The sequence below is a fragment of the Diospyros lotus genome, chromosome 3, assembly GCF_014633365.1.
Source record: "Diospyros lotus cultivar Yz01 chromosome 3, ASM1463336v1, whole genome shotgun sequence".
In the NCBI taxonomy this organism is placed as follows: domain Eukaryota; kingdom Viridiplantae; phylum Streptophyta; class Magnoliopsida; order Ericales; family Ebenaceae; genus Diospyros; species Diospyros lotus.
This window is the reverse complement of record NC_068340.1, coordinates 793,874-819,187: the sequence shown is the minus strand read 5'-3', so window position 1 is coordinate 819,187 and position 25,314 is coordinate 793,874. Positions and strand designations below refer to the sequence as shown.

Sequence of the window (25,314 nt, the reverse complement as noted above, 5' to 3'; positions counted from 1 at the left end):
AGCTAACAAACAGGCCACTTTGAAAGAATTCACACCCTTACAAACAGGCAGACCACAAGGACAACTGAAAAATGACGTCATCCTTCCTTTCTAGTAAGAATGAACATACGATTACGGGGGATTAGACTTGAAAATTGCCTAATGTATTCCACAGCAGAAGATGATCTCTCTCAAGGCCGCTTTGTTGCATACAAAATTGAGCAGTAGAATTACATACATTCACAACCAAGCCCTCCCTACAGGCGGGTAATCTTCAGGACTTCGTCTAACTGTGCATTATTTCTCCAGTCGAAATGAAATTATGTCAACTGAGAGTACCTTCCTTTAAACACTGATCTACGACATACTTCAATTGAAGCATCTTCTCCTTTGCCAACTGCAATGAATGAGACAAATTACATGGCCATTGTCCTAGATATGCTGCCCCAATAATATGTATAATGCTTTCAGATGCTATGGAGTAAAAAGTTTCCTCAATAATATAATATGCAAGTGACATATGAGCAACAAATGTCCAAAGGATCATTGGTAACTGAAGGATCTCTCAGGTTTAAGGAGGATTTCAGATCCTGGCAGCAAGTGGCAGGAAGACGAAAAAGGGGTTCATTAACTCTTAAGATTATATCATAAGATCAACACAATGAACGAAGACAGAATATCTGATAGGTGTAACCTGCGGACAGCAGAAATATCAAACGACCTAGATACCATAACTGATACACATTTTGCTCAGTCTGGTGTTCTCTGGGACTTCTAACAAACCAAGACATACTCCAATTCAAATAATAAGAAAAAGGAACTTGCCTTATGGACAGCAGTTATTCTTTTTTCAGCATCAGTAAGTTGGGTGTCTATTGCTTCTTCTGCTTGCTTGAGAAGCTTTTTCTGTGATGCTTCTGACCAGATAAATGAATCAAAAGAAACATCAGAATCAACTTATTTCTTCATGTGAACAGAAATGCTTAAGTGCACACTACCAGTGGCAGAATAGCCTACGATCTTAAGGTCGTTCTCCTGCTAAATACAGAATAAATAGAGCAGGAAAAGACAAGTGTAAAGGAATTGTAGTATTGTATTTCTTCATTTGTAAAGTATCTATGAAATGGGAAGACTCATTAAATGAAAAAATTAACCCATAACTGAATTTAGGAGCATATGGACATTCTTAAAATGAAAGAATAGTACAACACAACATATCCAGCCTTTATCCCACTATGTGAGGTCGGCTATATGAATTCTAGACTTCCATGTATTTCTGTCTTTTGTCATATCTTCATTTAGATCCATACACTTCATATCAAACACTAATGTCTCTCTCAAAGTCTTCTTGAGTCTACCTCTACTTCTTTTCTTGACTAATTGTTCTATTTCATCAACTCTCCTCAAATGAGCATCTCTTGGTCTCTTTCTCACATGACCAAACCATCTTAGTCTAATCTCTCTCATCTTCTCCTCGATTGGCACTACTCCTACCTTATTACGAATAACTTCATTTCTAATTTTATCTTTTTTTGTATAACCGCACATCCATCTTAACATACTCATCTCCGTTACGCTCGTCTTTTGCTCATGTTGGTATTTGACTACCCAACATTCTGAGCCATACAACAAGACTGGTTTTATAGTTGTCTTATAGAATTTTCCTTTTAGTTTTAGTGGGATTTTACCATCACACAACACCCCCAATGCATTTCTTCATTTTAGCCAACTTGCCTTAATTCTATGTGTGACATTCTCATGAATTTTTTTATCTTTTTGAATCATTGATCCCAAATATCAAAAATGGTTTTTTCTTTGTAAGATTTGGTCTTCCAATTTTATTATAACATCCTCTACTCTTGCATTCTTACTAAATTTGCATTCCATATATTTTGTTTTCTTTTTACTTAATTTAAATCCCTTAGATTCTAAATTGTTTCTCCACAACTCAAGCTTAGTGTTCCCTCCTTCTTTTGTTTCATCCACTAACACTATGTCGTCTGCAAATAGCATACACCATGGCACCTCTATTTGAATATTTTTAGTGAGTTCATCTATTACTAAAGCAAATAAGTATGGACTTAGTGCAGAACCTTAATGCAGTCTTATTGTAATTTTAAACGGTTCAGTGTTCCCTCCGCATGTTCTGACCCTTGTCTCTGCACCGTGATACATGTCCTTAAGGGCTTGTATATAGGCTATTCGAACTCCTTTCTTCTTTAAAACCCTCCATAATACTTCTCTAAGGACCCTATTATAGACCTTTTCTACATCTATAAACACCATATGTAGGTCCTTCTAATGATCTCGATACCTTTTCATTAGGCGCCTCAGTAGGTATATAACTTCCATTGTTGACCTACCAGGCATGAAACCAAACTGATTTTCCGATACCTCTGTTTCTTTTTTGAGCCTCTGCTCTATTACTCTCTCCTAGAGTTTCATGGTATGGCTCATTAACTTAATTCCTCTGTAATTTTCACAGTTTTGAACATCTCTTTTGTTCTTGTATATAGGAACCAAAGCACTCTTCCTCCACTCATCTAGCAACTTTTTTGATTTAAGGATCGCGTTAAATAATTTCATTAGCCAAGAGATGCCTTCTTCTCCCATGCATTTCCATGCTTCTATTAGTATATTATCTAGTCCCACCGCCTTATGATTTTTCATCTTTTTTAATGCTTGCCTTATTTCATTTGCACTTATGCGTCAATAAAATGTATATCTCACGTCCTCTTCAGAGTTACTAAGATGTCCCAACCTAACTCTTGTGTCGCCACCATCAGTGAATAATTTTGTGAAATACTCCTTCCATCTCTCCTTAATTGCTGCCTCATTCACTAAGACATTTAGATTTTCATCTTTTATGCATTTCACTTTATTTAAATCCCTTGTTTTTTTTTCTCTTGCTTTAGCTAATTTATATATATCCCTTTCTCCATCTTTTGTATCAAGTCGTTTATATAGATTCTCATATACTTTTGACCTTACTTCACTAACAGCTCTTTTTGCTGCATTTTTTGCTTCTTAATAATTTTTTTGATTTTCTTTATTGTTGCACTGATATACAACCTTATAGCGAGTTTTCTTATTTTTAATTTTCAATTATCCCTCTTCATTCCACCACCAAGACTCCTTAAGGTTAAGGGCTCTACCATTTGTCTCTCCAAAGACTACATTTGCCGTGCTCTTTAGGACATTAGCCATTTCTCTCCACATTTGGTTTATCTGTCCTCCATTCCATTCCCTTCTATCCCTTAATTTTTCTTTAAAGATTAGTTCTTTCTCCCCTTTTAAATCCCACCACCGGATTCTTGAATTTTATTTTATTTGATTTTTTCTCTTCCAATTTCTTACTTGGACGTCAAGTACTAGAAGTCTATGTTGAGTAGTCAAACACTCTCCCAATATCACCTTACAATCCCTACAACATAACCGATCCTCTTGTCTCATAAGGAAGTAATCTATTTGGGTGCTTGATATGCCATTTTTATATGTGATCAAGTGTTTGTCCCATTTTTTGGTTTGATATGATGTGACATTTTTATGTGTGATTAAGTGTCCGTCGCGTTTTTTGAACCTAATATTGGTTATGATGAGCCCATATGCCATAGCAAAATCTAGAATAGACTTACCCTCATTATTAATTTCCCCGAATCCATACCCTCCATGTACCTCTCCATAACCGTTTCCGTCTCTACCCACGTGCCCATTTAAGTCACGTCTTATAATCACTTTCTCTCCTCTTGGTATCATTTGTATGAGTCCCTCTAGGTCCTCCCAGAATTTTGCTTTTATCTCCTCACCTAACCCCGCTTGTGGTGCATATGTACTAAAGATATTCATAGTCATTCTTCCTAGGCTAACCTTCACCATAATAATCCTATCCCCTATTCTCTTTACATCTACCACTTCATCTACTAAGCTTTTATCCATAATAATCCCCACTCCATTTTTCGCTCGATCATTTCCTGTGCACCATATTTTATATCTAGTTTTTGCTTTTTTCCCTACCCATCTCGTCTCTTGAAAGCACATAATATTAATCTTTCTCCTAATCATCACATCTACCACTTCCATAGCTTTGCCTGTTAATGTTCCTCTGTTCCATGACCTAATCCTTAATCTATGATTTTGTTTTTGGCCTTGAATTTGAATTTGATTTTTTTTTTATTTTGGTTCTGGTTTTGGTTTTGATTTTGGACTAGCTTCTTTACCCACATCCGTCCAAGCAAATGTGGGAACACTTGCTCATTTGTCACTACATCCGGGCGCCAATACAGCGGCCCTAGGTCACTTGACATTACATGCAGGCAGTGTAGCGCGTCGCTATGAAGGGTTACGCCCACGCCTAAACGATTTTTCATAATTTGTCTAGAGTTCATGTTTTGGATCCGACTAAGTTTTACGTTGGCTGTCAACTACCTAACACAACCCTTCTCCTTTATCCGGCAAAATATTATTCTTTCATTTTAGTAACAGACCCCACATGATAAGATTAAAGCTTGATGGTGTTGAAAACCAAACTTGTTTATTCAATTATGAACAACATTTAAATGTGACAAATAACCTTGAAACTTTTTGGTCAAAAAACTTGCTTATGCCTTACAACCAAATCACGTAGTTGGTCAACATAGAGTTGATGTGTAAGGTACCCCGCAAAATATTGAGGTGTGTTACTGTTAATAATGAATGCACATCCAGGACCTTGCCTAACTATGAAACGTGAGAAACACTTTTAAGACCTCATAACCTTGAGACACTCTAAGCAAGTTAAGAACTGCTTACATGATTAAGGTTGCTTTACCATCAAATATAAGTTGTCATGTAACAGGAGCTTATATTAAATAAATCAGAAATGATGATCATACACACTGGCCTCCATGGATATCAAATGACCTGACTCTGTTTAAAAAACATTGCTACTTCTTAAATTTATTACCATTAAGGGCATGTTAAGATTTCAAACATAAGGTGCATCACTTTGTTTCCGTAAACAAAGGGAATGTTCAATTTTTGTACAAGACATCTAACCCATTCCTAGTTTGGATGACCACATATTCCGAAAAATGTCTGCCATAAGCTTCTTTACATATTTGCTATCAGTAGAAGACAGACGAATATGTGGTACTGGTGTCCCATGTATGTTGGAGCACAAGCATGAATTCAACCCACATTAGCCTTCCAGATCCCACATTTATATATTTATTATGGAGATTAAGAGGCATGGCAACTAATACCATGGACCAAGATATGACTTCTAATTTCATGACCTTACAAGTAACAGCTCCTCAACTACCTATATTATTAAGAAAATCAAATAGCGTCCAGATAAAGATAAATGCATGTCGTACTTTGCTTCTCTACAGATCCTTTAAGCTCTATCCTCTGTGCTTCCAGCCCTTCAACTGTGTGCCTGTATTCCTGGAGCAGTTGATTAATTTCTGTTTTGAACTTTGAATGTAAGAGTTTCAGTTGTTCTTGTTGCGCTGCATAATAAAATTCACCCATTTGAGTTTTCAGAAGTAAAAGTGGAAAAAGTGTACACCATTGTGCCAGTCTGAGTTGAAACAAGACATTGCAACAGCCATATAGCCATTCAAGAGTAAAGTCATAGAAGGTTTGCAAAGGGTATGAATGATCTACAACACCCTATTACACAAATAGAAGAATTGCTGAAATTGTAAGAACAGAGTATGCGGCTGCAGAGCCAAGAACTACGGATAGACATGAGAGACAAAATGTCGTTAGGATAGATGACATCAGAAATGATGCTAGAAAGATTACTGTATCACCAGAAGTACTGGTTTGAACTTTGAAGTAGTAACTCAGTGAGATCATATGAAATACAATGTGTGTATGTACATAAATGCTGGCAATTTATAATTATAGTGTCGTGCATTTACTTCTAGAAACTTTGGTGATAGAATTCTATTACTTGTCCATTTCTTAGTAATAAACATCTTTGAATATGAATTTTGAAGCCAATTTGCTGTTCTAGACATGATAAAGTCATGGTTCTCTAACAACAGAAACATGAAGTTGGCCAGCTATAAATTAAGACAAGTGAATTCTGATATACAAAAACTTAGAAGCAAGATCTTCAATTAATATAGGATACTTTTGCATCTATCAATAAAACAAAATGGACTTATACATGTTGATTTTTCCTTTTTTTTTTCGTTTTGAATTTTAAGAATTCATGTAGCCAACCCCGCTTAGTGGAATTAAGGCTTTTGATGATGGTTGTTATTAGGTTGTAATTTTAAGAATTCTAGTAATTAACTTCCACAAATTGATACAAAAGACTTTTTTTGTTCACACTCCTATAAAATGAAGAATTTGTCGGCACATTCATGCATACATAGAGAATATATAATTTTTTTTTTCCACATCTTCTCTCTTTCTTTTTTTTTTTTTTTTTTTTTTTGGGGGGGGGGGGGGGGGGGGGGGGGGGAGGGGGTGGGTTGTCAATTACCATGTTTGTGTGCCCATCCCATCTCATATGCTTGTGTTTTTCAATTTTATGTGGAGCATAATTATGGCAGCAAGGGGTTTAATGAGGTCTAGATAATCTAACCATAAAGAATTCCAAAATAGATATAATTGTTAACTTCTATCATGACATGTATTTCTTCATGACAGAATAAAATATGAAGATCTGGTGCTGTTAGGGAAACATATTTTAGTTATGGCAACATATGATCAATTCAGTAAAGTACTAGACCAAAATTGAAGTAAATCACAGTGCCATAAAGAAGATTACCTTCAAATTCAGCTTCTAAACGTTTTCTTTTTGATTTGCTAACCCCTGTTAGCTTCCCCCTGAACCATGATAAAAATTATAGTATTGAGAAGCTAATTCCTTGCATTTGTAAACCACTCATTTCAGGATACGTACACATCACTTTGAATCTGAGATTCAGTACTCTGAAGCTGCAAATATATTCCCTCAGCAGCAGATGTTAGAACTTCGGCAGATTTCTTTATAGTCACTGACTTGATTTTGCTTTTAATTCGTTGTAAAGCCAAAGCAATTAGAGTGATGGCTCTGGGACATTGAGAAGAGAAACATAAACAGGCGAATGTTGAAACAAAATTAGTATACATTCCTTTAGGTATTAAAAAAAAAAAAACTTTCATTCCTTTCTTGTACATGAAATATGTGTGTGTGTGCATGCGTGCGCGAGCATGCGTGTGTATTATATATACTTGGCCATTTCATCGTCTTGATTCTGGCACGAAGGTTCCTGGAGATCATTATTGTCCTCAGTCCCTGTCCATATGATACCACCAAATAAGAAGGCAGAAGCAACAAGAAATAATAGATGAACACAAAAAAGAGAGAGAAGAACGAGAACAGAAAATGATGATGGGGAAACCAGGACATATAGAATTTAGTGGAGGAGTGCCTTTTGGGGAGGCTGGGATGGGACTGAACTCAGTGAACTTGATATCTTCTTGTCTCCAAAGCCTTATAGTCCTATCAATGAAAATTTTTGGCTCCCCAGCATCACCAATTTCTGGAGACAGCACTTCTGTTCTCCTGCCTGCAAATGTTCCTTACGATCAATAAGGCAAATTTTGAAGAGCAGAGAAAAAGATAAAGAAGGAAACTATTGAGAAAAAGCTAAAAGAGAAACGTATTATGGTGTCCAGAGCAACAAGGTCCACCATGGTTGCAACCCTAAGCTTAAATTGAAACCATAAGCTAAATTTGGCATCCTATAGGGCAGGAGGAATCCACACTATCTCTTCACATTGCTTAGGCTGCTATACATTAACTGATGCAATTAAAAGGAATACCTAATGGATGAGACTTTTAGCTTTGCAAGGGTTGAATTTGTATGCAGCCTTTCCTTTGCTTTTTTGTAAAGAGACTGTTTATACGACTTGTATCCATGACCTTTTGAAACCAACTAATGCAGTCAACACTAAATATCTTAATATGAATCTCTGCATCAGTGCACTCATTCTAAGCAAGCTCATGCATGCAAAGAAGGTTTCTAGATGCTCAACTTCTTTATCCTGTGTCATATAAGACAAGTCTCTAGTGTGTAAAACTAGATTATATGATCACTCTTCTGCTGGTCATAATTTCTAACAAAGGCCAAATACCTGAAGATCTGTGCTCTGTTTGGATAATCCATTGAGATAGGAATTGGAAGAATATAATTAAAGTGGAAGTCTATATTACTTTGTCAAAATCACATGAAACAATGTTTAATAACAGTTACAACATTGTGGAAGTCCATTTATGACTTTGACATATCAAATCATATGGAAGGTATAATAAAAGTTGTTCCCTTAGGAACTATAAAATTTCCAATTGGAACTAACTGATCGTAATACTTCCTCTTCTGTTTATCAAAAGAACACTTGAGCCGGAAACTGATCGAGGTCCTTTCACCAACAAAGACATGTTAACCCCCAGCAGTCATTTAAACACATTTGCTTAATGTTCAAGTTTTTCCAAAACTGATTAAGCATTTCCATTACTGCAAATTTCAAAGTAATCATTTTAATCTAAAGGGAATAAGTGCTACAGATATTCCTTGAATCGTTGTTAAGACCAACTACAGCCCAAATTAGCCAATGTTAGAGCAAAGAAATAGACAGACACCAAACGCTAGCTCAGCTGATATTTTGAATTGCAGTAGCATGTGTCAAAACACAGGAGTGGACCTCCCAAAGAGAACATCTCAAAATTTGTTGCAGACCACAAGATAATAATTTTCCGAATGAAAGAAGCACCCATGGTTCTGTTGGTCTATTTCTCCACATTAAAATCCTTGGTTGCTCATTTATTTGATCTAATTGATAACTGAGGTTTCTGATATATTTGAGCACAAACGCTACAGTTCTTTGTCATTCCCATTGCGGGCATGACAAACTTTTTAAATTTAATATATTCACTCATTGTTCAGGAGGTAGAGTTGGAGTACACAAGGGGGATACAGCTATTAGTTCAAAGCATTATGGAGTTATTTTGGTTTTGCATCTTGAAACATGGAGCCATGGAGATGGAGGTGAGATAACGCAAAAGAGTGATAAATTTTGCTTGTGACATTCCGTGATTGTAGTGAAAAATAACCAAGATCATTTCATTAAGAATTATAAATGAACCTAAGTTGCATCCTTGTTGAAATTGATTTGCAAAAAGGAACATAAGCCCATCTATTATGGTTTTGAAACTGGATAAACTTGAGATAACTTGTTTGAATTGATTTTACAATCTATTTTCCGAGAATTTCTCACAACACCTCAGTTCCAAGAAACAACAAAAATGTTTCAATCAATGTCAAGAGTCATTTTCATGTGAAAATAAAAATTATATTAAACCAATGGTATTTCAAATTTCCATTGCTTTTGGCTCAGAAAACAATAAAAATGTATAAAACAGACAAAACCAACAGCCTTCAGATGCCAGGAAATAATACAATTCCAAGATAACTGAAAAGGGCATAATATCTTCCCCACCAAGGACCAATGAGCAACTAATATGGTCATACCCCTGTGGGAATAAGAACTGAGGTGCAATATGCCTCAATGTGACAACCAATGAGAATAGAGAAAACAAAAACATAGAAACCATAACTATACAGACATTCAGAAGGTTTCTTATTTGGTCACACCCGCACATTTCAATGAATAATAATATTTGAGGAATATGTTCAAAATAATGGAGCATGCCTTTATAACCTTCAATAATAGGTGAATCTTCTTTAGAGCTCTTGGAATCCCTTTCTTCTGAAGACAAATTAGACAGACTGTTTTCTGCATCTTTCCTTTCCATTTCAGGCTCTGATCTCATGAAAGGAGAATCTTCTTCTGCATTATCCTGTAAGCTAAATTAAGGATGGCAAAAGGCAAAAGGAACTTGATCAGATTGGAAACAGAATATAACTGAAAGTATCAAAACTGGGACCCTCATGACAATAAGGATACAAAAGATTCCATCCCCATATTTGTCCTACAACAATCTAGTTTTGCGGTTAACAAGCTATTGAAGCTACAATGTCCAGGACTTTGATCATTCAGATTTTTGCCATTCATTGTTGCTGGGAAGCTAGGAGAATGGCTTTTGGAAGGTGTTCTAATCTCAAATGTTGGGCTCTGGATGCCCAAGTCTGAGTCCACAGTGTTCTTTAGAGGTGAATTAGCCAAATCATCTTGCTTGCCCCAATTTTCTCGGAATGATGAATTCTTAACCTTATCCGGTGGATCTGTCATTTTTGTTGCTGGTAAGAGAAGGGGATCTTTTTTCTTGATTTGATTATCTGGATTAACAAACTCATTGCTGTTCTCAGCAGGGAAATTATGAAAACTTCCCATTCTATTGACAAGTGACAATTGCCTCCTAGCTGGCATGGTCTTTTTACTTGTATCAGTTGTCTTCTCAATCTCATCTCCACAGTCCGTACAAGGAACGTACATCCTATGTGCCTCAATTTTGAAAACCTTTCTCTCACTTTTCTTTCTACGGGACTTTGGATTAGGAACTGATCTTTTAGAAAATCCTTCTTCAAAAGAGAAAATATTCTTATCTGGGTGCTTCAATGTGTAAGTAGAAGATGGTACATTCCCAATTTTATTTCTCTGCAATTTATTTGAGGATCTTTTCCTGGTCAAAGAACGAGTAACTGGTCGTCTAAGAGAATGATCAAGACTTTCGGAATCAGTCTCTATGGTGTCAGAATTCTGCCGCAGCTTGACGACAAGTTTACTTTCTTTACTGTGGTTGTGCTCCAGGTTTAAGTCTTTTAAGCCTAACTGAGGAGCCTGAGAAATTTTCTTGTTTGGCGAAGAAACCGACCCCAGTATATCCCAAAGTTTCATTCTCAAAGCTTCCCTCCTGTCATCTGGTACAGTTGCAGTTGTTTTACCTACCACCTCTTCTTTTTTGGGCACAAGTGTTTCCTGCACAGTTGAAGGCAAACATTTGTCCTCCCTCTCTTTGATTTCATCCTTGCCTCCACTTCTCAATGAGAACCGATCAAAATTCTTTTGATTGTCATCACCAGACTGTAAAACTGCCATTTGGTTTCCAAAAGACTGAAGAGAATATTTTCTTGCTGCTGCATTTACTCCATTAGATGTATTGGGCATGCTGCCATCAGTTGGCAAGTTCATGGTTAGTTTTGCAAAACGAATGGTATCTGAAGTTGGGCTTCTCTGGTGGAAGGATCTTGTAGAGACCCATGGGGATGTCCCATGCTCTGGAGCCTCAGCCTGTTTTCCAATAATAGTAGCATCGTTCCCTCCCGCATTATTTCCCACATCAATGGAGTTTGCCTTGATAAAGACCTCTTCTGCAATTGGTACTCCAGCCTCATCTGCCTTCGTAGTTTTGGGTCGTGTTTTCATTGAGGAATCTACGATGACTCCTATCGACATTTTCCTGGATTGGCTATACGGATGACAGTTGCTGCCAAAACTTCGAGAATCATTACGGGGACCCTGAAATTCATATTATATACATTCTTCATCTGAATTTATCCATTTTGATACACACTAATAATATGTGTGGGTGTGTACTATATAGAATAAAAAGGTAGTTAACGGCATTCTAGCATTCGTTTTGTTAAAGAAGAATCCTGAGAGAAGAAACTGGCGCCGTAAGTCATCAGAGCATGGATATAACATGCAAACTTGCGTGAATATTACCTTTTAAATTTTAAAATAATTACAGACAAAGTTAAGCAAATGTGTCAAGAGTTCCATTAAAGAACCACTGGGAAATTGTTGGAGTAAAATTATAGCGAACTCACAGAATATTTTTGCAACCACTTACATCTTGTGAGTTCCTTAATCGATCAGTCTCCATTCTCGCAAATTTAGCTGAGTGAACAGGAGACCAATACAACAGCAGCTAGGACCTGAAATTAACCAAAGCCGTGGATACAGCATTTGAGGGAAAAGAAGTATGTAAGTAGCAGCAGCTTAGAATCAGCATCAGAAACGATTAAGCCCATGGTTGTGCGTATGGGCAAATTAGATCACAGGGAAATTGTTCACGTCCTGGTCGTGTCATCTAGTGTCACGCGCAGTGTTTTCCAAGTTTAGCAACTCCAGAAAATTGCAAGTCTGAAGCCTTTAAAATCGTTACAAAAATTGATTTCCGCGCATTCAGAAGCTTCCAGAAATTTGTAGGTTTTTCAATTTCGGATCTAGCATATATAGATCAGTTTGATTATACTAACCACAAAAACTTTCGAAGATTTGAGAATCGACAAGACGAGGCTAGAACTGCATTAAGGACACAGTTTCAACACGTGGTTTGATTCCAAAAAGAAACATAACACCCGAAATCACAAAGTAATCATCAAATCTAAGAAACAATTTAAGAATAAACAAATAGGATAAACAGGTTGAATTAGGAACGACGATTAACCTGAAATGCTGTGAGGGGAGATGACGGAGCAACCTGAATAATAATATCCCAATTTTGCTGAATCGAAGCTTTCAGAAACAATGGAGAGGAGTTTCGTGGCGAGGAAGATTTGCAGAAATGAATAGGCGGGAAAAAGGGAAAGAAGCACAAACAAATAAGGCCAGGCCCACAAATTTCAATTACTACTACTTAACTTATATACAACGGGCCATTCCAAGGAGCTCGCCGAGCCGAGTGTTGTCAAAGACGATTTTGCCCTTCAGCTTAACTTATTGGTATATTGCGCGTATGCATGTATGTATGTATGGGTGGCCTGGCCCTGTCATTTATTTGTAACACTTTTTTGATCTAGTTAACTAAACATTTTTATTTAATTAAATTAAGAAATTTTGAATGACTGATCGATTGACTTAACCAGTCCACATTTAAATTAAATTATTAAGTGTATAAAGTGTTAACTAACAAAAATTCTAGAAAATTCGACAAAGTTATCGAATGAGGGGAAAAAAACAATTTTACCCCACGCTCTGCTCTCTCCTTCCTCTCCCATGGATTTGCCTCGTCCTTGTTGCTCTTGCCTCCCCTATCATGGCTGCTCGACTGTCGACGAGGTAGCAATTGTAGAGAGATGATAGAGACAAGGTAAGGCGACAGCAACGAGGCGTGGTGGTGAAGCGGCAGCAGTGGCCATGACGAGGGAGACGAGAGCAGCAGGGCGGGGGCAGTGGCCCGCTTTGCAAATTTGCAAAGCATGTGGGGGTAAAATCGTCATTTTGTCCTCTTTTTGTGAGCTGCTTAATAGACCCATCAAGTCCTAAAGAACGATCGTTAACTAATCTTCTGTCTAAATAAAATAAATAGCAGTACTACTCTTAAAAGCCATCCATTGCGGCTGGACCTCAAGTACACAATTTCCATCCAGTTCAGTTGCTATGTAAATGCCTGCCCACCAGCGCCAATACATTGCCAGAATCTGCACCGCCAGTCCACACCAATCTCTCAATTTTGCCCCATTGAAACAGAGCGTTGGGCCATACAAGAAAAGGAAACAGTAGACACCAACCTGAAACATTATATATATGATAATAATTCTAACATATTTTTGAGAGGAGTAATTTTTTTTATTTCACCAAAAAAAAAAAAGAAAAGAACCAGCTGGTTACATGTACTTCTCTCAACATACACTTACGGATGCCTGATGAACAGTACTTGTTCTTTGGGGCCTGATTGGCTTCTACCTAAAACTCCTTCAAGTCAAAGTGGCCCAGCAGCTCCTAAACAACGTTGTTAAATCATCATCAGCGTGTGTTTGAATTGAATTTTATGTGGTTGGTGGAGTCAGAATAACGTCGAAATCACTCAGCACCCATTCAGCCTCCTCAACTTTGTTACTAACATATATCTCAGTTCCCACATCTAGCGATGTCCATCTTCTTTTTGCGGGTTTGGTCCCTGGATCCTGCAAAAGAAAGAAAGCCATTGTCGATAAATGCATCATCTATATTATATATTGCATACTTGTACACAGAGGTTATACTGCAAATTTAGAATCACATCACTTGTTTACCTGATAGAAGTAGAGTCTACTAGAAAGGCCGCCAACATCAAGCTCCCAAGTTCTAGCATCCCCAACCCAACCGTCTCCCTTTTTCGTGGGATACCCATATTCGGCCCATATTGGATGAGGCAACAACTGAACCAGCTCCTGTGCCTGAGGATTGCTGTAAGGATCACAAATTCTGTATGGTTCCTCCAAGTATTTGGCATTCCCGGGAGCACAGTAATAGTGATAAGCAGCGTAAGGGAAATTTGCAGTATCGTTCCTGTAAATTTTTGTGTTGTTGGGCGTAATGTGGAATGGCGGACACTTGCCCAGAACCGAAGGGCTGCACGTAGCTGGAGTTTCAGGGTTGATGATCATCTCACTGTACCTGGTTACATCAGTGAGCACATTTCCATCACAGGGTTTACCATTGTTCTTCCAGCAGCTACCAATATCTATTAGGTAGAACTGGCTCTTAGGTCCACCTCCTTGCTTCACATCTAAAGTCATTCTGACCTTGAAATTAGGTGACTCGGGAAGCTGAAACAAACTCAACTGTGTTACTTAATCCTTTTGACCAATTAAAAATTAAGGATCACAACAAAAAAGTGGTTTGAGCACCAAATGAGGGAGTTGCTTCACATCAATGTCAAACGAATAGTTATAGAATGAAGTTTGACAAAGTTTGATGAGATCATAAAAACAACCATTGTCCAGTGCCAAACTTATGCTTCATATTGAAAAACACGCTTTTATGAAAAAGAAAAAAAAAATGGACATGTATACTTGACATTTTAGTCCTTTTTAGTTGTTTATCCAAAAGAACATATCAAAGAATGGTCTAAATCATGACATGAAAATTGCGATCTTAATTATCTAACAACTAAGTATGCACGCACCGGCAAGCATCCGGGGGTTGCATTATCCTATCCTCTTTGTCAAGGAAAGTCATATGGCTGGTAACCTACCCACATTAATTGTTTCCCCTCTCTAGATTTGGCATCAACATATTTTTTTCTCTCTGTAGACTTGATACCAATTGAAGCACGGCAAGTAGAGAGTTGAAATAACAAAATAAGAATGATAAGTGGTATCTCTTTACGTTTTGTTAACTATTTGTACTTCTCTCTTTAGTACTAGTAATTAAACACAAGTTTATTAGCAATAATAAGATTGCTCCTTTATGACCGGAAGGTCATGTGTTTGAGTTGTAGAAGCAGTCCCTTTGTAGAGTATGGGAAAAACTACATATAAAAATGACCCTCCTCCAACTCATGCAGAGAAGGGAGTCCGGTACACTAAGAACACCCTTATAGAAAGCTTGAATCAGCAATCTATGTATTGAGGCATAAAAGTAACTGTTTTTTTTTTTTTTTTACAACCCTATAATAGATTATAAATTTGAAATAATGCTAGTTAATTCGTAAGACACATTTGCCTTGGATATTCGGACAAGGGGTTATTTCTCTACTTCATCAACAGATCAATTACTGTATCAAGTGAGGTTACCAAGCTTCTGCATGCACATCTCAAATTGCATCATCTTAAATAGAGCCCAAAAGTAAAAAATGATGCATTTTCAGCTTCAAATTAACCATTATATGAATTGAGTAAATTCCGGAAGAAATTCTAAAACGTTGGTAAGGGAAAAAAAAAAAAAAAAAGAGTTTGTGCTTACAATTTTGAGCATTCCTCTGGTGTCATAGTGGTAGCCTCCAGAGAAACCCTTGGTCGCATCAGCTCTAAGGTACAACATCAGCCACGGGTACAATTTTGAGGTCTTGAGTTTATGACTAAAAGCCCAACTGCCCGCACCAACTTTCTTGTGCCAAACCACCTCAAAGTAAGAAATGTTGTGGATCCCACATTTAATGCCAGAAGCCAAATCATAGGTACCGTTAAAACCACCTCTCATTGTACCATCACTGGATAAGCTTGTGGGTTGATGAAACAATAGGGGTTGATTCATACACCCCTTTCCAAAACAAGGGAATCTTCCAGGAGGGAATGGAGGTACCTTTTTCCCATTTTCGGGACACAACCCAGACCTTGTATCGTAGTTACCATTTTTCAACATAATCATCCAAAATTGCCATGGTTTGGGTCTGCCTGCAACTTGGCATAAAGAACCCAGGTACAGCTCCTTCTCCACCGCATAAAGGTCTGGATCATTTAGGGCTTCTGGACTTATTCCAGGGAAGGGCATTCCTACTCCAAGCTTGTTATCTTCTTCCGACACTTTGTGTTTGAGAGAAAAATTCCCAGCCCCTTTACAATGCAATGCTTCTACTTGATAGAAAATAGAGAGAGAGAGAGAGAGAGAGAGAGAGACTTGTTAGAAGATAAAAAGGGAAACACTGGAAAATGCAATGCTTCTACTTGATAGAAAATAGATTTCAGCCGCGTTAGGAGCACTCCTCAAATGACAAATGCTATTGATAGAGGGAATTACACACCAATACATTAGTGGGTTGCCTAAGTGAAAATTATCATAAGGAAATTAATGATCGATGAATTTGTCAATGATAGGCAAGGAGGAGAGACAAAAAAAAAAAAAGAAAAAAAAAAAAGAAAAGAACAAACAAATGAAAGCAAGAGAAAAGAAGAGAAGCAGTAGAGGTAGTGGTTGTTGTTCGTGCGGATTGATTGGGTTGAGACTTACTGGAGAGATCAAAACAATCGGCGGCTCTGGGGCTACCCATGCGGGGAGCTTCTTTGCCAACTTCATTGCAAAAATTCCAAGCTTCGATGGCAACTCTCAGTGCGTCTCTTTTCATCCCTGGGTCTCCCACCGCCGACAACACGCCACCACAGTGTTTAATCTTCGAAGTCACAGAAGACGATGAAACTAACAATATGAGTGGCATATTAATTATTAGCATCAAAGGAAGAAGAAGCAATTGGTTTTCCATTGCCCTTCGCCTCAAGTCTCAGAGCAGCTGATGTTGATTTGGCCTTTCCGCTGTACCTTTATACTTGTTCCGTGCTCATGGTCGTCATCCAGACGTTTATTTTACAAAATATAAATTACCAAACTTCATTTTGGCAACAAACTAAAATAATTAATCATGTACAAAAATTAAAAAATATAAATAATTTTCAATATATAAGCACTTGAAAAGATGGTGAAAAAATATATACATCTTTTGTTAACTTTTTTTTCTCACTTTTACTCTTTTTCTCTCTCACTTGAAGCTTAAATAGTCTTTGTTTACTTTTATCCAATTAAGCAAAAGAAGAGGTCTAACTAAATAAGTTAAAATAAATGACAAATGTTACACATTTAATCATTTATTTTTAAAATTTGGTTAATAGTAAGTTGACTTAGTTTTCAAATTTTGAAATGAGATAAGGCTGAATAAGGAGTCAAACAATTCCTAAATAGCCTTTATATTTATCTAAAAAATATAGATAAAACTTGTTATTCTTACTTTTATTCTTCTTTTTGTCTCTTAGTTGAAGCTTAGTAGTCGTCAACATTAGATCTCTTTGTTTACTTTTACCCAATTAAGCAAAAGAATATATGTAACTAAATAAACTAAAATAGATCCTCTATGATAAATGTTACATATTTAATAATTTATTTTTAAAAATTGATCAATAATAAGTTGACTTAGTCTTCAAATTTTAAAATGAGATAAAATTGAATAAGAGGTCAAACAATCCCTAAATAACCTCCACATTTATCTAAAAAAATAGATAATCCAAAATAAAATAAAAATTAGCAACATTTTAATGGATATAAATTTTTGAGAGAATTCAATATTTATGAAAAGATGGTGGAGAAAACATATGCATATTTTATTGACATTTTATTTTCACTTTTACTCTCTCACTTAAAGTCTTAGTTATCGTGTAACATTAGAAGAAAGAAAATTTTCTTTATTTACCTTTACCCCGTTAAGTAAAGGAAAAGGTCTAACTAAATAAGTTAAAATAGTTATTATGTATTGTGACAAATGTTACATATTTAATCATTTATTTTTAAAATTTGGTTAACAATAAGTTGACTTAGTCTTCAAATTTTGAAATGAGATAAGGCTAAATAAGAGGTCAAACAATCCCTAAATAAGCTCCACATTTATCTAAAATAAATAAATGAAACAAAATGAAATAAAAATCAACATCATCCCAATGTACATAAAACTTGGTGGGAGAATTCAATATTTATGAAAAGGTGGTAGAAAAAATATATACATCTTTTGTTAACTTTTTATTCTCACTTTTATTCTTTTTTTTCTCTCTCACTTAAAGCCTTAGTAGTCGTGAAACATTAGAAAAAGGAAAATCAATTTATTTATTCTCTTTGTTTACTTTACCAAATTAAGCAAAAGTAGAAATCTAACTACATAAAATAAGATAAATCTTCTTCACTGTGACAAATATTACATATTTAATCACTTATAAAGTAAAGATAAAAGTGTGCGTTGACCATAAATTCTCGTAATTTGTGTTATTTATTAAAGTAAAGATCTTAATTTGACATTTTGAAGAATGTGGTAATAAAAACTATCATGGCCTTAGCCAACAAGCTACAAGTTTATCTTAAGAGTCACCATGAATTCATGCATGCATGCATGCCTTAAGAAGGGCCAATCATCAACCACAACTCATAAGCCCACTAAAAACAATCGAGTTATGACGTATGATCATGTCCAGTTACTGTTAAAAGACGAGGTGATACCCCAAATAATAATTTATTAATGGAAGCACTGTTTGATCATCATCAAACAGATTAGATCGAAGAAGAATCTAATTATTATTGACAATTCCTCCATCACGAGAGAATGGGACGTCCCCATGCCATGCACCCTAACAACTACTCAAACGTTCTGAAATTAAGCAAGGATATATTATATATATAGCGGTGGAATAACGATAATAAATAATAATAAGAAGCTGAAATTAATCAGTGGACGTCCCCATGCAAACGTTCTTGTTAGATGGATGGATGCCTTTTTTGTTGTTTGTATACGCCAAGTCGCATTCCCCATGATTCTTGCTTGCTTGCTTGCTCTGGGCTTCCTTCCTCGTGAATGAATGGACATCCATCATATGCGGCGGCCTACATATCCATTAAGTCAGTGGTCACAAATCACAATCACCATGCCAGCCGCATACAGCAGAGTGGTGAAGTCTTTTGCTTAATTTCTTTTTCTCAAAAGAAAAAGAAAGATACCATACTGTATCTTTAACAATATACTGTTACCTGCTGGCTGCTGGTCAGGTACATGCAGCCTCACCAGTCGCGTCGCAAGATTTTACTAGTTATTTGTTCGGGAAGCACTCACCATCTTTGAAATTTCGGACTACAATGGATTATTTGCCAGTGTTCTCATTGCTAAAAATGGACTCTTTTTCTTTCTTTTTTTTTTTAATTTCATGGGCAGGGTGGTAAAGTCGACCAAAAGGTTAACATGAGATTTGTTATTTCAACAAGGGTAAGGGGATCAGATTTGTTTTTTGATTTCAAAGAGTCACAACAATGCCAACAAAACTCCACCATAAACTTGACAGAATGGCTCAAAAATCTGGGGTAACTCATAACTCTTAGAGAAAACTACCTCCAAACTAAGAGAGCAAGTGAATTAACAAAAAACTCAATCCAAAATATGCGACTGACCTGTCTAGTCATCATCACTTTCATCACTGTACGAAACTAAACCAGTGTTAGCAACAATATGGTACTGACCATCACCACCGTCATGTGTCTTTTCCACATCCAAAGGTTTTTGGGTACTACCAACATGTGGTGATTTTTCTGCAGCCGAAGCATCTTCCCTCGACCCCATATCTGTCTTTGCTTTCTTTGTTTGTGGCCTCACTATTATATTCACACCTGAAGGACGAGTTGCTGTATTCTTCCTCCCAACTAATTTGTCTTCCTGTAATGGGATATATGGTTTAAGGTTGAGAACAGCCTAATATTAGAATTTTACTAGTAATAGGACTAGCAAACCCCAAAAAATAATAATAATGATAATAATAATAATAATTTTTCCTCCCAATAGGGCAGACTAACCTGCAGATTCCAGCCATAGCAGAAGAAATTATGCAACAATCAGGTTAGTTCATGTTTTCTTGCCTACATATGATATGCATGACAACTCATTCGTAGAAAACAAAGTTGCTGTCTAAGCATCATCTGATCGCTAATCACTTCCAATGCCATTGTAGCCCTGGACCCCAAGAAGTGATCTTAAACTATGTAGATCCAAGATGCTCTAGCTAAGCTTAACTAAATCATCATACCAGAACCTCACTATCAGATTTTCATATAGCTTCGGAGCATGGACAAGAACAAAAATGTATGCAAATAACATGTATGGATAGTACCACAAAAGGGTATAGATTAAAAAACTAGACAATTACGAAATAGATAGGAATCTAACCTGGACTTTAGGAATCGGAGGTTCTTCCTTCAGGTCATGTAAAACAGCTGACTGGGCTGCTACCGCTGCCTGAGAAGAAACCAAAAACAATAGCCTCGGTGAAGCAGTTTAAGGAAACAATGGATCAAGTATAACCTACACTAGATGTATGTATATGACATCAGATGCATGAGGTGTAAATTGATTATTGAAAATGCAAGAGAAAAAAAAATGCAGGGTTTGCAGTCTAGTGAACTCCGGTTGACTAAGGAATCTGGAGCAAGGAAGTCTCTGGAAATCGTTGGTCGACCAAAGTCTAGAGCTAGGTCAATCCAAGTCACCCAGTACGTTCCTGTCAAACTTTAGTCAACCTAAGGCGGGGCTTGGTAATCAAATTTCACCAGCAGCAACAACAACATATCCAGCCGTTATCCCACTATGTGGGGTTGGCTACATGAATTCTAGACTTCTATGTGGATTACATCCCAACAGATAGTTTGTCTAGAATTCATATTTGGATCCGACTAGGTTTTACGCTGACTGTCGGCTACTTAACGCAACCCTCCTCTTTTATCCAGACTTGGGACCGGCAGTGGATAATATCCTCTGACGGAGTAATAATGAAATGAAGTTTCAACACCATTTTCATATAGAGAAATTTCATGAGATGGTGGTGAATGAAGATAATTGATATAGTTGTGTTCCATCACTTAGTTGACATGGTGAAACCAACAAGTACAATATGGAAACACAACCCAACCAAATTTCACCAGCATCGAGAAATAATCCATTCGAACTCCATGCTCGAGCTAGTGGCCCCTTTCCTATCATTTGAAAACTTGGACTTATTGCTTATTTACTTGATTTATCTAACGTTGAATAACAAAGATTATGAAGTTATATCGATTAAATTAAGGGATTCTAGGTTCCTAATGTATAGGTATTCAATGTATAGATAGTTTTTCCTTATTAGTTAGCTTCCTAATGTACAGGTTTCCATAGGAGACAGGCTTCTTTAGTAGTTAGTTTTCTTAGGGGTTAGTTTTCTAGTTTCCTTATGAAGGTTTCGGGGTCCACCTTAAATACCAATGTAAATTGATTATGTGAATATACGAGATTACCAAAAAATCTTCATGGTATTAGAGCCTCTTTTCTAGGGCATCTTTTTCTCTTTTTTCGCCCTTCATTGCTTTTCTGGCCTTCATTGCTGCCACTACATATCTACAGTTCTGCCTTCATTGCAGTTCTCTTATTCGTTCTTCCCTCTCCTTCACAATATGTCAATTGTTTCTAATGATATTTCTTCAGAAGGTATGAGTGAATCGTTGGCCACACCGACGACTTTCACCACTACAAGAACTAGAAGTGATTTCTAGAATATGAACCCACTTTACCACCTGGATGGAACTATCTACATAAGAGTCAGGTGGTTTGCACGTTTCTTAATGAACGTGAAAAGATAGGTCATCTCATAGATACCACCCTGAAAGAGAAGGATCTAGAATTCCATGAAACTAGAAACTAGTAAGAATCTAATCTAATGTTTCTTACCATTGCAAAAGGCTATACGGGAAAATCTACAACAAACATACTCTAAGAAGAATGATGCAGCATTGATCTATGAGTTGAAGGTTCAAGTCAGTTCTACCAAACAAAGGAGCATGACTGTTACTGTTTATTACAATTGACTGACAAGACTTTGGCTGGAAATTGACCATAATTGTGAACTGCAATTGGAGTGCAACCATGACATTCGAGTCGTTCAAGAACTTCTTGAGAATGATCGGGTATTTGAATTCCTCGCAGGACTGAATGCAGAATATGACTAGATAAGAGTTTAGATTCCTAGTAAGGTTCCTACAACTCTTCATGAGAGTTTTTCAATTGTTCATGTTGAAGAAAGCCGACGAGGTGTCATGTTGGAACCTTGTACACAAGAGGCTTCAACAATGATTTCTCGTAGACTTGGAGGAGTAAATAAATGGAATAAGAATCTAAGGCCTGATGAATCAAGGAAACCATCCAGTAAAGATGAACTAGGTGCACCTACCACAACAAGCCGCATCATACTCGGGAGGACTGCTTTAAGCTGCATGGCAAGGCACAAGTTTTGGCATGGATTTGAGGTTTCAAAGGCCACACGCACAGCCAGGCTAATGTGGCCAATAAAAAAAAAACCACTAACACCACACAATCAAACAAGGAAGAGTTTACAACATTCAACAAAGAAAACATAGGAAGACTGAGACATCTTCTTGACTCCCTTGACAAGTCTTCAAGTTCTTGTTCTCTTGCCAGAAGTGGTATGTGTCTCATGACTCATTCTTTTAAAGCATCTAATACTAAACAATTGGGTAGATGGGTTGTACATTCAGGGACAATAGATCATATGACCCACAATGTCACTTTCTTTTATTCATATAAACCCATTCTAAAAAAGACAATTATCGTAGCTGATGGTGCACCTACTGACATTGATGGGTAGGGAACCCTTAATCTTACTCCTACAATATCCCTTAAAAATGTCCTTCATATCCCAAATCTTTGAACCAATCTTACTTCTACAACTACAACAACAACATATCCAGCCTTTATCCCACTATGTAGGGTTGACTGCATGAATTCTAGACTTTTATATGGGTTACGCCCCAACAGATAGTTTGTCTAGAATTCATATTTGGATCCGACTAGGTTTTACGCTGGCTGTTGGCTATCTAATCAACCCTCCTCCTTTATTCGAACTTAGGACCGGCAGTGGATAACATCCCCTAGCGGAGTAATGATAAAATGAAATTTCAACACCATCTTCATATGGAGAAGTTTCATGAGATGGTGGTGAATGAAGATAATTGATATAGTTGTGTTCCATCACTTAGTTGACATGGTGAAACCAACAAGTACAATATGGAAACACAAGAAAATCTTACTTCTATTCACAAAATTACTAAAGAACTCCATTGCAAAATAATGTTCTTTGACTCATTATGTTTTTCAGGATTGAATCATGGGGAAGATGATTAGATTTGCTAGAGAATGTGATGGGTTGTACTATACCTCAAGGATCTTGGATGTGGTCAAATAAAGGGAAACCAATCCACTCTCTCTCAAGCCTTCATTACTCATGTCAAATAAGCATACAATTTAAGCACATCATCTTCGACTCAGTCATCCACCTTTTCTCTCTTAAAACACATGTTTCCTTCTTTCTTCAAGGATATGGTTGTTCCAAATTTTCACTGTGTGGTTTGTCAGTTTGTAAAACATTGTTGTACTTCATTTCCTATAAATTCAGTAAAATGCAACCAACTTTTTTCTTTGATACATTTTGATATTTGGGGGCTAGCAAAAATTCCCGATATTCATAGGGCATGATGGTTTGTTATTTTATTGATAACTACACTAGGACTATTTGGTTGTTTTCAATAAAAGATAAATTTGAAGTTAGCTAATGCTTCCCCAATTCCAAAAAAATGATTTTTACTTAGTTCAGGGCAAAAATAAAATAGTTTCAATCAAATAATGCAAAGGATTATTTCAATTAGAGTCCCTCTTCCATTTTCACAAGGGAGAGTATTATTCATGAGTTCTCATGTGTCGAAACCCCACAACAAAACAAAGTGGTAGGATAGAAAAATTGCCATCTCCTAGAAGTCACTCGTGCTCTTCTATTTTGGTCAAATGCTCCAATGTTCCTATGGGGGCAAACTATTCTAACAGCTACTTGTCTCACAAATCGCCTTCCTTCTAGAGTCCTAAACCATCATAGTCCTATAAATACATTGTCCAAACACTCTCTAGACATTGTGTCTATTCGTAATCTATCCCCAAAAATGCATTGCTTTCTTACATATCCATAAAAATCAAAGATCTAAATTGGAACCCTGAGCAAAAAGGTGCATCTTTGTTGGCTAGTCTTTTACACAAAAGGGTTACAATTGTATGATCCTTCAAGTAGACACACCTTTGTCTCTCTTGATGTCACATTCCAAGAGTCTCAATCTTTCTATAAATCCCCACTTATCTTTTGGGGGAGCAGTTCAGAGATGAAGATGTGTGCTCAAGTTCCATCTCTTTTCTAGAACTATATACACACCTACTTGATAAACCATCATCCTCACCCTCCCAAACCTTCACCAATGTTATCACCCCAGAAACCATTGAACAGTTCGCAGATATCACTGCCAATGATGCCAATGATGTTGCCAGCATCACTGCCAATGATGCTGAGATTGAGCCTAACACTGCCAGTGCAACTGAACCTGCCAATGCCACTGAACCTACTGAAACTCAAAACCAAACCACCTAAAGCTGCTGAAATAGTATTCCAAAAGAGTACAACCGTCACAACCTCTCAAGCAAGTCCAAGAGCCAACTCCAAGCTTAGGTAATGCACTTTGAGTTTGCCCAGTTCTGAAACTAACAGTATTATTTCTTGTGATGACCATCCAAATTGTGATCTTGACCTTCCCATTGCCTTGAGAAAAGGAACACGAAAGTGTACCCAACATTCCATAACGAACTTCATCTCCTCACATAGATTATTATCCTCTCAGCATAAAGTTTCCTCTCTACCTTGAACTCAATCGAAATACCCAAAACAGTATATGATGCTTTAAAGGTCAAGAATTGGACATATGCAATGGAGGAGGAGAACAGAGCTTTGGAGAAGAATGAAACATGGGAGATTGTTGTGCGTCGTCCCAAGGAAAAGAAAGTGGTTGGCTACAAATGGGTCTATACCGTAAAATTCAACGCAAATGGAACAATTGAAAGGTACGAGGCGAGGGTTCGTTGCAAAGGGTATAACAAACAAACCCATGGGGTGGATTACCAAAGACCTTTGCACCGATTGTTGAAATATTTGCTTAAGGATTAGTCTAGGGCTCAATAGTATAGTGTTAGTTAGAAGTTGTTAGAATAAAAACTTCTAGAAGCACGTAAATCAGGGCAGTCTTGTAATAGCAGTAGGCGGTTATTTTCTATCTTGTAATTCCTCGCCCTCTATGTTCTATAAATAGAAGGGCGTG

The 25,314-nt window shown here is 36.9% G+C and overlaps 3 protein-coding genes across 8 annotated transcripts in view; all 3 read right to left on the bottom strand.

The window, feature by feature from the left end:
- Window positions 1-753: 753 nt before the first annotated feature.
- LOC127796225 (meiosis-specific protein ASY3) lies at window positions 754-12,861 on the bottom strand. Of its 5 annotated transcripts, XM_052328258.1 has the most exons (11): window positions 12,374-12,858; window positions 12,183-12,228; window positions 11,774-11,858; window positions 9,928-11,439; window positions 9,673-9,820; window positions 7,368-7,529; window positions 7,192-7,255; window positions 6,881-7,030; window positions 6,746-6,804; window positions 5,334-5,468; window positions 754-896 (listed from the first exon to the last, which is right to left on the bottom strand). In XM_052328258.1, the coding sequence occupies exons 3-11, from the start codon at window positions 11,804-11,806 to the stop codon at window positions 754-756; spliced, it is 2,406 nt and encodes an 801-aa protein (XP_052184218.1). In that variant the 5' UTR covers window positions 11,807-11,858; window positions 12,183-12,228; window positions 12,374-12,858. The 5 variants fall into 5 exon arrangements, with proteins under 5 accessions (XP_052184218.1, XP_052184219.1, XP_052184217.1 ...); XM_052328259.1 differs by lacking the exon at window positions 12,183-12,228 and having other exon boundaries at window positions 754-893; window positions 12,374-12,861; XM_052328257.1 differs by lacking the exon at window positions 12,183-12,228.
- Window positions 12,862-13,205: 344 nt separating this feature from the next.
- On the bottom strand, window positions 13,206-16,873 carry LOC127797204 (uncharacterized). Of its 2 annotated transcripts, XR_008022153.1 has the most exons (5): window positions 16,579-16,873; window positions 15,595-16,202; window positions 13,941-14,456; window positions 13,537-13,832; window positions 13,206-13,436 (listed from the first exon to the last, which is right to left on the bottom strand). XR_008022153.1 is itself a non-coding variant. In XM_052329852.1 (4 exons), the coding sequence occupies exons 1-4, from the start codon at window positions 16,826-16,828 to the stop codon at window positions 13,695-13,697; spliced, it is 1,512 nt and encodes a 503-aa protein (XP_052185812.1). In that variant the 5' UTR covers window positions 16,829-16,873; the 3' UTR covers window positions 13,443-13,694. The 2 variants fall into 2 exon arrangements, 1 of the variants encoding a protein (XP_052185812.1); XM_052329852.1 differs by lacking the exon at window positions 13,206-13,436 and having other exon boundaries at window positions 13,443-13,832.
- A 1,724-nt stretch (window positions 16,874-18,597) lies between these two features.
- Window positions 18,598-25,314, bottom strand: part of LOC127797203 (uncharacterized) — a 30,700-nt gene continuing 23,983 nt past the window's right edge. The window contains exons 6-8 of the mRNA XM_052329850.1: window positions 20,309-20,377; window positions 19,540-19,801; window positions 18,598-18,981 (exon numbers count right to left, since the gene is read on the bottom strand). Coding sequence (XP_052185810.1) covers window positions 19,544-19,801; window positions 20,309-20,377 — 327 coding nt within the window. The 3' untranslated portion in view covers window positions 18,598-18,981; window positions 19,540-19,543. The remainder of the gene's footprint in view (window positions 18,982-19,539; window positions 19,802-20,308; window positions 20,378-25,314) is intronic.